Genomic DNA, 12,287 nt, shown 5'->3' on the forward strand with positions numbered 1-12,287 from the left:
CTGCTCCACATTAATTTTAGATGTGGAAGGGGCAGCCGCTGCTTCTGCATAAGAAGTCGATGGTCGTGGTGTACGCTTATTAACAATCTTCTTTGCTTCAGGATAGCTTACCTTCTGAAGCGTTTTAACTTCCTGAATTGCTGTTTCTAATTTATATGTAGGGCAGTTTCTTGAACGACAATTGTGATGCCCTTTACAGTTAACGCAGGTTGGAGGGTCTTTACATGGGTCACCCTCATGTGTTTTCTCTCCACATATACATATTTCCTGCGCTTCACATCTTGCTGCTGTGTGTCCGAATCGTTGACACTTAAAACATCTCATCGGCTGCGGGATGAAAGCTCGTACATCAAGCCGATGGATGCCAGCTCGTACCTTTTCAGGAAGATTCGGCCTATTAAATGTCAAAACATGCGAGGCCGAAGGAAGAATCTCACCATTTCTTCTCATAGTAAGTCTGCGACATTGAGTTACTCCCTGACTCGACATTTCTTGTACAATTTCTTCTTCTGTACAATTAAGAAGATCGCGACAAACAACTCCTCTGGATGAGTTCAGTGTGCTATGCGGTTGGACAGAAACCGCAAATTCACCGATCTTCTTCAACGCCTGGACTTTCTGGCTTTGCACGTCGTTGATAGTTTCGACGTGCAATCCATTAAAAGTCTTTCGGATTTCTTTAACGGGACCACCAGCACAATTTGTAATTTCTCTTGCGATTAAGAATGGACTAACTTTTTGGAAGTTTCCATTCTCCTTTGTAATAATTAAAAATCTCGGTTTGGGAGGAATGTTTCCAAACTAAGACTTTCTCACTTCCTTACTGATTTTGTCAGCATCTCTCTTAATTTTATCTGACTCCTTGCTCTTTTTCCTCTTCGCTTGTGGCGAATCGGAGGATTCTAAACGAGGATGTTTACGTGCACCCTCTGCTACGTTTGATTGTTCAATATTCATGAACAGTGGATCCCTTCTGTAGCAAGGCTAGCCGCCGGGGTACACCCCCACTCCAGGGCTACTAACCTTGGAGGTCCGATCCGGTACTTCGGTGGAACCGGCATATGTCCTGGCAGAGAGCGGATGCGCAGTCTCTGCACTGACTCCAGGCTCCTACTCACCGAAGCTTTCAGAGCTCCCATGCACCGACATACATGGGCACCATTGCTACATGCTTGCCATCGCAGGGGGCATGTGGACAACGGAAGGGTCTCCGTTACACCTGCAATAACATTGACCCTGGCCGCCACATCGCCAGCTCTAAGAGTTTTATGAATCCATTTCCAAAATCGTTTGTTATTCCATTTCCTGCAGGTAGCCAAAAATCCAGTCCGTTTAGTGACCTGAAGTTGGAACCAGGTCAAATTTAACAAAGCATAACCGAGGAATTTACTCGGAACCCCGTTAGCCAGCTATATGTAATGTACGAAAGTACAGCTGTTGCCGCCCTGGACGTGGAACATAGATGTTGTGTTCCGGACGTGGGGATTATCTACCTCAGGGCCATTTATTATTTCTTAAGGACTCTATTGTTAAAACCCTTCATAACAAAATTAATTAATGAATTATTTAAGTTTTATTTTTTGATTAACAATTATTATTTTACGAATTAGTTTTTATTTAATTATTTAAGCATTAAGTTTATCTGGTAATAAATTTTTCAACATGTTACTAACAAAGAAGTATAGGTACCTTATTATCGGTTTTTTGTATGTTTAACCGATGTTATAATGCTGTATTTACTGATATATTTTTTCCAGCTGGAGAAATCCTAAAACCCATATTTTTAAGAAGAATGGACGATTTCAGACTTAATTCTTTAATGTCAGTAACACTGCATCCCAACATAACCTTAAAAAACACATTTTTAATAACTTCAATACCAATGAACCAATTTTTATTTTATTTGTAACTTACTATTTATCAATCAAAGAGCTTTCCAGTGATGTGTCACAAGCTACATCGTCTCATTAAGAAAAAATAAGTTTTCAACCCCTTGAAAATATAGAAAACATTTATGGACGAAATTTTTTTGGTAATTTAAAAAATAAATCTCACAGTTTTAATCCACAGATTTTGATTATTTCAAACCGTTTAAAAAGTAATATCGCGTAATTTTATAGTTATTTTTTTGGACTGAAATTTAAAAGAAATACTACCCCAAATGGTTTTTCACATCTACCGAGCGAGAGGGTAGGCAGATTTTAATCTTCTTTTCACTAAAATTCATTATTTTTTTGGGGTTGTCAATTAATGTAATTAAATGTTACTAATTCTATTTAAGATTTTTGAGATGGGGTAGGTGTAGCGAAGAGGGTGGGTCCAACCCTTTGAAAATAATTTTAAAAGGGTTTCTCCCAAGAATGGTATGTACGCCTGCAAACAGAAATACGACGGGACTGATAGCTGTTGAATAAAAAATCTGTTAACTTTTCAAATGATCACCCGGTATAAATAAATAAATATATATATATAATAAAAACTCCACCTTATGAGACAAATAATTATTTTTTTTAATTTTATAATTTATGAAAATAAATAAGATATCACTGTTAATATATAGCTCACACTGAATATAACAGACATCGAACAAAAAAGTAAAATAAATACTTTACCGTTTGGTATATATCACGCACAATCATATCGACCTGCTGATGCTTTTTAGCAGCCCTTGCTCTCTGTCTTGCAGCCAATAGATTGGGAGACGGCCTAGCCTGAAAATATTTTAAAATAAATATTAATAATTAAACAAAAAATAATGTAGGTCTTTCATAAAATACATTTCAAAAGGTTGTTTACAAAAATTCTGCTAAAAAAAAGCATACACTACTACGGGCGTATTTTCTTCTCTAATTAATTCTTTTCTTCTCCTAAATTAGAGAAGAAAATACGGGCGCGTATTTTCTTCTTTAATGTAGGTTAGTGTTCCTAATGATAACTACAACTGTTTAACATTCTGGGATGAAGAATACCTTACAGTGATGGAGATTATTTTTATAATAAAGAACTCCTAACTACAATGAAATGAAAGTCTAAAAAAAATTACTTAATACAAAAGTAAACAATAGACCATAACGTAACAGCGCTGTTAAAAAACGGCCTTCATACTTCAATCCACACAATCACATCACAACATCCGTTTGCTGTTTAATCAATCTGCATATAAAGTACATTACTATTTTTGAATTAAAATGTTTAACGGTCTTAACAGACCAACTCTCTCATCAAGTGTTATGCGTTAACTCTGCACCGTAGATTTCCACAAACTAGAATACTAGTCTCGTGCAACAGACTTCTTACCCATATCTATATATTAGTCCTAATGCATTAAGAGATAGGAGATTGCAAATGAACCACCCATCCGCAGGCATGCATATGAAATGAGCTATCTAAATTTTAGTTCTTCATCGGTAGGAATTTTGTAACTGTTCTCTTTATTTGGTTTTATTTTAACACTTTGAATTCTTGATTTTAAAACAAAGTTTATTACGTACATCTAAAAAGTACAATTCTAAACCACAAAATTCAACAACTAAACGATTTTTTATAATAAATTATACAATGTTATGAAATTCAAATTTATAAATGACAAAACCTAATGGTCCGATAAATTTCGAAAATATTTTAGGATCAAGTTACAAATAATAGATATTTACAGTTCTAGGTGACAAATTTAAAAATATCTTATTACACAAAGTCTCGCTTTACGTTTAGTCCACCAGAATGTAGAATTCCTGTCGTTGTTTTTTACTATAACACACCTCACAGCATCTTGTTGGATTTTTCCAAGCTGCTGTTAGGCTACGGCCACACTAGCGTATTTTCATGCTGTAAACGCAGCTTCTATTCACGCAGCTTGGAAATTCATCCCACTGCCCGCCACACGTGCGCGATTTTTTAATGGAAGCTCAGTCGTTTGTTTGGGCTCTCCAGTACAACATGAATCCACTTTCGATAAATAAAAATTCTATTAATACGTTAATGCATTATTAATCGTTCACCGATGACGTTGTCACCATCAAAGAACGTACTTGGGTACATCCGATTATAAGTGACAGATCAGTAAAGGGAAAATTTACACTTCTACATAGTAAGCTGAAAGGATACCCAGACAAGTTTTTTAAGTAATACAGAATGTCCATATCTTCATCTGAAACACTACTATCTAAGGTTGAAGATGCAATTATAAAAAGTGATACTATCATGCGGGACTGTATAAATGCAGAAGAAAAAACTAGCAGTAACTTTAAGGTGAGTGTTAACTTTTTATAACATAGTATTTTTACAATGCATTTCATAAAATTACAATTATCAGTAAGTTTTAAAGATTAAGAAAGAACAAAACCGAATCCTCATATTCTCCATAAAACTGTCTATCTGCTGTTAATGGTGTCCTCGATGTGGCCGACGAAGATGACAGGGCGCTGTTAACAGGGGATGTAGTTGATATGGAAGTACTACCGCACGAATTAGGATTCGGATTGCTGTATATCTGAATAAGTAGCACGAATTGAATTTGAAACTGAAGTTTGTCAATCGGTTTCATCTTTTTTATACGCGGTTACTGTTACATCAAACATTTCATCTGGATCCACACAGCCAACTGCGGAAGAGTGGAAGGCATCAATACGAAAAAAAGGGAAAATTTCCCCCACTGCTAGAAGACAATTAATGGCAAACGTATAAGGATTATAAAACCGCGGGTTTCAGTAAGTGAATATTTTTAACTACAGAAGTTTTTTTTTCTATCGTGTTAATGGGTGAAGTTGATTCTATTATTTCCTATATATTGATGTAGAATCTTTTAGTCATGAAGAAGACTCAAATATATTGAAAACAACTGAGCTAGGCAAAAGGGTTTACCAACAAACTTTAAACTTGCCACAGCCTGTACCTTTGCCTAACTATCAGTCTGGACAACCAATATCCTACATTTTTGTAAGTGACGAAGCTTTTCTATGTGTGAAAATGTCATGAGGCCATATCCTGCAAAGAAATTGACTTGGCAGCAAAGAGTTTATAACTATAGGCTGTCCAGACCACGGCGTTGTGTTGAATGTGGATTTGGCATATTAGCAAATAAATGGCGCATTCTTCATCGACCAATCGATGTTAGTATTGATATACCCGACATAATTATTCAAGCATTCTGTGTGCTTCACGATTTCGTAAGACATCAAGATGGTTACAATGTTGAAAATACTCTATCATGCCCACTAGAAAGTATTCCTGCAATCGGAACAAGAGGAAACAATACTGGAGTTGAAACCAGAGACAGTTTCAAAAGTTACTTTTGTTCTCCTGCAGGCTCAGTGCTCTGGCAAGATCGTTCTTGTACCGTTGCAGCATAGGAACTTTATTGGTACAAGTTCACAGTACAAGCTGCTAACTACTAAAATGAAAATTAATTCTGTATCAAATTCTTTAAAATTGTGTACTAGTAACTTTTGTATAATGCCCTCTAGTAGATTATAACTACCACCTACTTACAACTTAGTTATATAACTTGTAACTTAAAAATAAAATTTAATTTGTATTACAAATTATCAACTTTAATTTAATTTAATTAATTATATTATCAACTTTAGATCTTGTTTCTGGTCCCATTTTTTACCAATAACATTTTTAGTTACACTCATCCAAGCATCTCTTTTTAGTTCACGGTTTTTTAAATAATTATGCCTAGTACCGTAAAGATATGGATATTTTTCAATTTCAAGAATGATAAGCTCATCCAAGTAGTATTCCATGATATAATTATTTTAAATATCAAAAACTGAAGAAAAGAACACGAATATAGCAAAAATAGAAACTGTGATCAACAACGAAGTGTTTTCACGCGCGTGTGGCCACTCGCTGAGCTTGAAACCCGGCTTGAAAAATAAGTCTGGTTGTATTCGCCAACGATCAACCTTGAGAACGCGACAGTTGAGCCCCATGCCAGTGGAAAAACAAGCTACATCTGATCAGGTCTATGCTACAGTAGCCAGTCTATATTTTGATATAAACATTAAGAGACGGCATGAATAAGTAAATAAAAATGTTATATTTTTTAACTCTCGTGATCTTTCATATGCGGTCATCCTGCTATAGCTGATACATTTATCAGCCATTTATTACCAATCCGTATTAGCTCTTTACACCCCAGTATCTTAGCGCAGCTAGCTGGGAGAAAGACGGCGGTCTTTCTCAGAGAGTGGCGCAGAGACGCAGAGAGTGGCGACTCTCTGCGTCTCTCCGTAAGCTGATCTTAATGACGCTGTCGCATCAACGTCAAGTCCTTTCACGTGGAAAATCACCCTTGTGAACCATGGGTGTGTTCATCCACTATAACATTTTCTACTTGGGAACCAAGCCGTTTCACAACATCCTCTTTTTTAGTTGAGGACTCCCTGACTGACAAGATATCATTTGCGATATCTTCGCCTATGCTGTTCTTGACCTGCTTTCAAAGATCCGTATAACTGACTCCTGCTTTCCTGACTGTCACCACCGACGTCGCTGGTCCTTGAATAATTTTCTTCCCAGGTTCTCTCTCTGTTAGGTATAAGGGCCACTGCGTATTAGATCAGTCATTCTTCCTTACCCAATATTCTAGTATCTTACCAAACTTTTCCCCTGTGCCATCACCAGGGGCAAAGAACGATAAACAATCGTTTTCCGCATAACTCAGTTCATAGAGCGCCGTCACCGTCTGGGCAATCATCTTCTCATTGCTCTCATCCATCACAATTTCGAAAACAGTACACTTGTCTTCATCCTCACCTTCCGGATACAATATTGCAGTGTGGCATAAGTCTTTAAGAACTGTTCCTCCTGGTATGTGTGAAATCATCTCCAGCCTCCGCCCAATCCCAGGCGCTAGTCTTTGAATAGTACCCATGAGAGGGCTTTTTCTACCTTGATCCTTCGGTACAATAAAACCCCGAGCGTTGTCATTTGTGGCCGACGGGTCTCTTGTAATGTTCACCTTTTTATAGCTCTCCCTTGGCCAACGTGATTTAATGATTTCTTCCAATCCTTTGATACCACCCTCAGACAGAATATTCTCGATTCTTTCTTGACTCTTCCCCTTGAATTTAACACCTTTCTCAGATAAACTCTCACCTTCAGTTTGCGCCTCAATGGTCATCAATTTTGGGTGTGATTACAGTGCCTTCACCACCAGATTGACGTCTAGACCCTCCTCCAGGATTGCATCCGCACATGTTTTTATTTCCTTTTTGGTATTAGGATCTCTTCTGATGAGTTTCAGCAAATGATAAATCTCCACCATAAGGTGGTCCATGTCGGTATCCTCCATTGTATCACCTTCTCTGCTTTCTCCTAACACCTCGATCTTTCTCTTCGGAACTCGCCCAGCATCCTCCTCCATTTTCTCCATGCCGACTTAGCTTCCTTCTACGCCCGGATATGTGGTTGTGGGAATACCCGGTAGCCTGGCCCGACGCATCGGTTTGATGTCCTTTCTACTCTCCGGCGAACAATCAAGGCTCCTCCGCGGCCGGAAAACTTCTCTTCCATTTTTTTTTCCCAACCAGGATAGTCTGTTCTAATAATAAAACAGGGAGAGATACCACGGTATATTTAACTACAGCTTAGTAGTTAAAGCTATCGAGCTAACAACACTTGATTCTTCTCTATTGAACTAAGCTACAGCAGTCCATCAAAACAATAGCAATAGAAATTAATAAAATTAATTTCCAACAGCGCTAATCAATCGAAGTTACGATAGTCCACTATCCACAAGTGATAACAGCTGTAAGTAAGTAAGTAACAATACTATCTACTAAAGATAAAAACAACTCCCCGAGCACAGTAAACAAGTCAACCTACTAACACACTACCCCCTACCCCCTAACTTACTACTGTAATCAGCAGACGACTATAGACCTTACTGCCAAAGAAAATAAGGTTGATCAACCAAAAAACTAAATAAAAAGATCATTCCGTATCCAAAAATCATAAAATTTAAAAGACGCTTCCCGTAAATTTCCACCGACAATTTCCAATCCTCCAAATCAGAAACAAAGACCGTTGAATCGATAAAATCCGAATACTAACAGAGCACACCGAAATACATCCGACCTCGAAGAATCTCTAACAACTAGATTACACGTTACATATAAACACCAATTAGTAACATTACTAACGAAACAAAAAAAAAATACCCTAAACCTAAGTAAACAAATAACTAAAAGGTAAAAATTAACTAATTATTATTTAATAAGAAAAACAATTTGCACAGTTTCTACAAAATTAGAATAATTTTAACACAAATAGCACATAATTTGTCTATAAATGGAACTGTGTAAAGAGTAATGTTCAAACAACCGCATAACAAAATATTTTTTTCCTCTTCTAAGATTAAGTCACTTTATTTCTAAGCGTAAATAATAATTACATTTCCCAATCGATACAAATTTAACCCAATAAAAATGTAGCTATAATAATAATAATTAGTAGTAGTAGTCACCGGGAAGTCACCGTAGCCCCTAAAGTTAGAACTAAAAATTTGTAATGAGTTATAAATGAAAAATGCTATATAATAATGAATTATTTTATCACTTTATTGTATCAATTGATACATAGTATTAATTTTAATGATCCAGTGGGTCTGTATGTTCGCCCTCATGTTGCACGCACAATTCTATACGTCGCCACGTCCTCTGTGACAAGCGACGGATTTCTGATGATAGATAATGAACATTATTAAAATAATTTATTTTTGTTTTATACATTTAACCTTTTTTGTGTAAATATGCTCATTTTAAAATCTATGTATATTTTTGATAAAAATAATAATTTTAAGTTTATTTTTTTAATTTTTTTGCAGTGCAAACCAAATATTAATTGTTAATTTGTTAATTTAAAAAAAACTCAATACGAAATTGATGTAATTTTTAATTAAAAAAAAAAATAAAATATAAATAATTATCACTAATTTTCCTTAAATGTAATTATAAAATATTTTTCTGATTCTAAATGTGTGTTATACATGTGATATGTAAAAAAAGGCCACGAATATAATAAAGATATGAACGGTTAACACTAATATGAAAGTTTATACTTTTCATGTAAAAGTAATCATTTCAACATTACTTAATGAAATAAATAATATTTAATGTTATTTTCTTTTTATCATATGTTTTTCTTTTCAGTTTTATGTTAATTAAATTATTATTTTAGACAAAAATTGTTTTATTTTATAATTTTTCTTCAGGTTATTTTTTCAGTTACTAGGAATGTATTAATTAATGATGTTGAAATTGCACATAAAAATACAAAATTTTTGGCCTCTTTTGATCGCAAAGAAAGAACAAATATTGACAATTAAAATAAATATAATAATAACAATGTGATTGTAGGAGAAAGTTGTTAAAAATAGAGGTGTTTCTCGATCAAAGAGTGGGCCGGGTAAAATCATCTGAACGTATTCAGGGCCCAACCTCGAAGACTGTAGCGGTAACGCCTCAAAATAGAACCTTTGCTGACTCGTTAAAACAAGTGAAGGATGGAGTGGATGGTGAGCTTCCAGAGATATTATCACTAAGGAAGGGCCAAGCAGGTGAAGTGCTCATCAGGGTGAAAGACAATGATGTAAAGGATCTGCAAAGGAAGATAGTTGCTGGGATAAAAGGTGTCAACGTGAGCTGCACGAGTAGAGTGCGCACAAAGAAAATCATTATTCGGGACTTTGATGAGCTCTCTACAGAGGACGTTACTGCGGCCCTCGGGGCGGCTGCAGGTCCAGAGCTGGTGCAACTCCAGCAGTTGTCTATGAGGTCTGCATTTGGCAGTACCAAGGTGGCCTCTATGTTGGTTCCTGCTAAGCTGGCAGATCACTTAGCGCAGAAACTGAGATTGAAGTTTAGACGGGTTTCATGTAGAATTGCCCTCAGTGAATACATAGAAAGATGTTATAGATGTTGGTCGGTGGGCCACAGGGCTGATGGCTGTACGGGTGCTGATAGACGCAGGACCTATTTCAAATGTGGCAAGGACGGTCATTTCAAGGCCGACTGCCGTGTGAATGTTAGAGGTGTTGATCTTCACAGCGAAGGCTTAGTCTGTCAATCAGGAAAAGATGATTAAATTACTTTTAACGAATGCTATTCGTAGCCCTCTCTCGCACGATTTGACCCAGGAGTTGGCTCCTGGAGTCAACAGTTTAACAGTTTAATTATAGTTTCAAAGTTTGTACGAGTTTAAATGTAAACAATGAAGCATAAAGAAAAATTACTAATATTTTTTACAGGATGTTATTTTCAGGAACTAAATTTTGATAACGTTTTAAAATTTAAATCAAACTTTATATGAAACCTTAAAAGTTATAAACTGATTATAAAAATGAAAAAAATACCTTTAACTACTAATAAAAATGAGTTATGTGTAACTATTACAAAGAAAAGGTGATTAATCTATTTTTTTATTTTTCATTTTACATATTTTCTTAATCTGTTTGTAGAAGAATCTTTTTTTATTTCAGCTACAAGTTCAAAAAAGAGTATAGTAAATTAATCAAAATTTGATTGACAAATGTGAATTTTTGAATTGCCATGAAAACCATTTAATAAATCTGTACAAACATGCAAAAAGTGTTATGTAAGATTTCAGGTCATTTTATTGCATAATATTTATGTATTTCTTTTGCCGTTAGCCATCAATGTTTTTTATAAATGTATGTCAAGTATAATTTAAAACACAGGATAACCACTAATTTCTTTTAAATTTATTTTATTTATATTTCTTTTTTTTTATTACAATAACAACAGTATTTGTATATTTGTTCATTTATGTATTAGTTTATCATCATTGGCTTTTTTAAAGACATTTTTTATTATTTTATTTACTGTATTTTTACTCTTCAGTTATAGTGTATATCAAAATTCACTTCATATAATTTTATCTTCACGTCGTCTTTAAGATTTTTGTTAAGTTAAAGCTGCATAAGTGAAAAAAATAATTATTAAAATTTAAAACAAAATGTATGGTAAAAATGATTGAAGAAATAAATATTTAAATAAAAAATGTAGTAAAGATAAATATATTACTTAGTCTGAAGAAACGAATTACATATTAAGACAGGGTAACAAACATCTCCAGAGTATTAATTAAAATTTCTTTTTAATCTATTTTATTTAAATATGTTTTTGTCTCTATTACAATTTTACAAATTTTTATACAGATTTCTTTTTTATGCACATTTAATTTTTTCAGATATTTCAGTATAAAATAAAAATAACTATGAATGTAATTATATAAATAAAATAAATTTTATAAAAAATGAAATCAAATAAAATGTAAAATTTAAATATATAATATATAAAAAAGGGCTATTGTATTTGTTTTGTTTCGGTTAATAGGTTGAATTTTTAATTAACGCCTGCCTACTCGTTAATTATGTGTTTTTTGTTTTTTTGTTTTTTTTTACATGTAATTTGATTTAACTATATTTTTTTTATTTGAGAGCATAATTTTTTTATATGTATTTTTTCTTCAAGTAGTTTTTTTTTTTTTTTTTTAACTGAATTTTTACGGGCATCGACTGCTAAGGTCATTAGCCCTCGTCACATTCTTTAAAAGAAATTATTATCTCCATCAGGATCGTCATATGTAAGGGTGCAAAGGGCCCTTACAATTTATTTAAAAACACAAACTTCAAAATAAATATTAAAACATAAAAGACAAGGACAATCACAAACACTTACGGGGTGTAAAGGGCCTCAATATTAAAATTTGAGATCAATACCATATCTTTCTTTCTTTCTTCTACGAAGTCTCATTTATAGTTTGTTTAAGCACCCTCGGGGCGACCAGAACCGCCGTTGAGCAGTATATCAGTCGTGCTAGGGTGCCGTGGCAGTTGAATCCTTCTTATATCAGGCCATAGGCATGCACGGCGTACACCCATAGCCTCGCGCCCTCAATCCACCCTTGAGGGTCCCCCATGCCATCATGGGACACACCCCGACTCACTGCTCTTGAATGCAGGTGAGCCAAAATGGCCTAGGCAAGAGGGCTACCTCCCGTCACTATACGTGCCACGCTTCGAGACTCCCTTATATGTATATATAATACTACCGCTTAGAGTATCTTTTACCACAGCTTTAAACTTCCATTTTATAGACTTTTAAGAAGTCCACTGGCGTGTAAAAATGCAACTATATTTCTTCATTTCCATTATCCAGATCAGCACTAATATTATTTGTAAGACGGAACCTCTTTCTGAGGTCCTCATATATGGTACACTCTTCTATTAGATGCTTGATTGTCAGTGTTTTATTACA

General features: G+C 34.8%; 1 protein-coding gene across 3 annotated transcripts in view; it reads right to left on the reverse strand.

The window, feature by feature from the left end:
- HDAC6 (histone deacetylase 6) overlaps window positions 1–12,287 on the reverse strand; it is a 173,811-nt gene that overhangs the window by 129,967 nt on the left and 31,557 nt on the right. For all 3 annotated transcript variants that reach the window (XM_075365359.1, XM_075365351.1, XM_075365368.1), the window contains exon 3: window positions 2,613–2,711. In XM_075365359.1, coding sequence (XP_075221474.1) covers window positions 2,613–2,711 — 99 coding nt within the window. The remainder of the gene's footprint in view (window positions 1–2,612; window positions 2,712–12,287) is intronic.

This window comes from Lycorma delicatula, chromosome 1 (genome assembly GCF_047948215.1).
Source record: "Lycorma delicatula isolate Av1 chromosome 1, ASM4794821v1, whole genome shotgun sequence".
In the NCBI taxonomy this organism is placed as follows: Eukaryota; Metazoa; Arthropoda; class Insecta; order Hemiptera; family Fulgoridae; genus Lycorma; species Lycorma delicatula.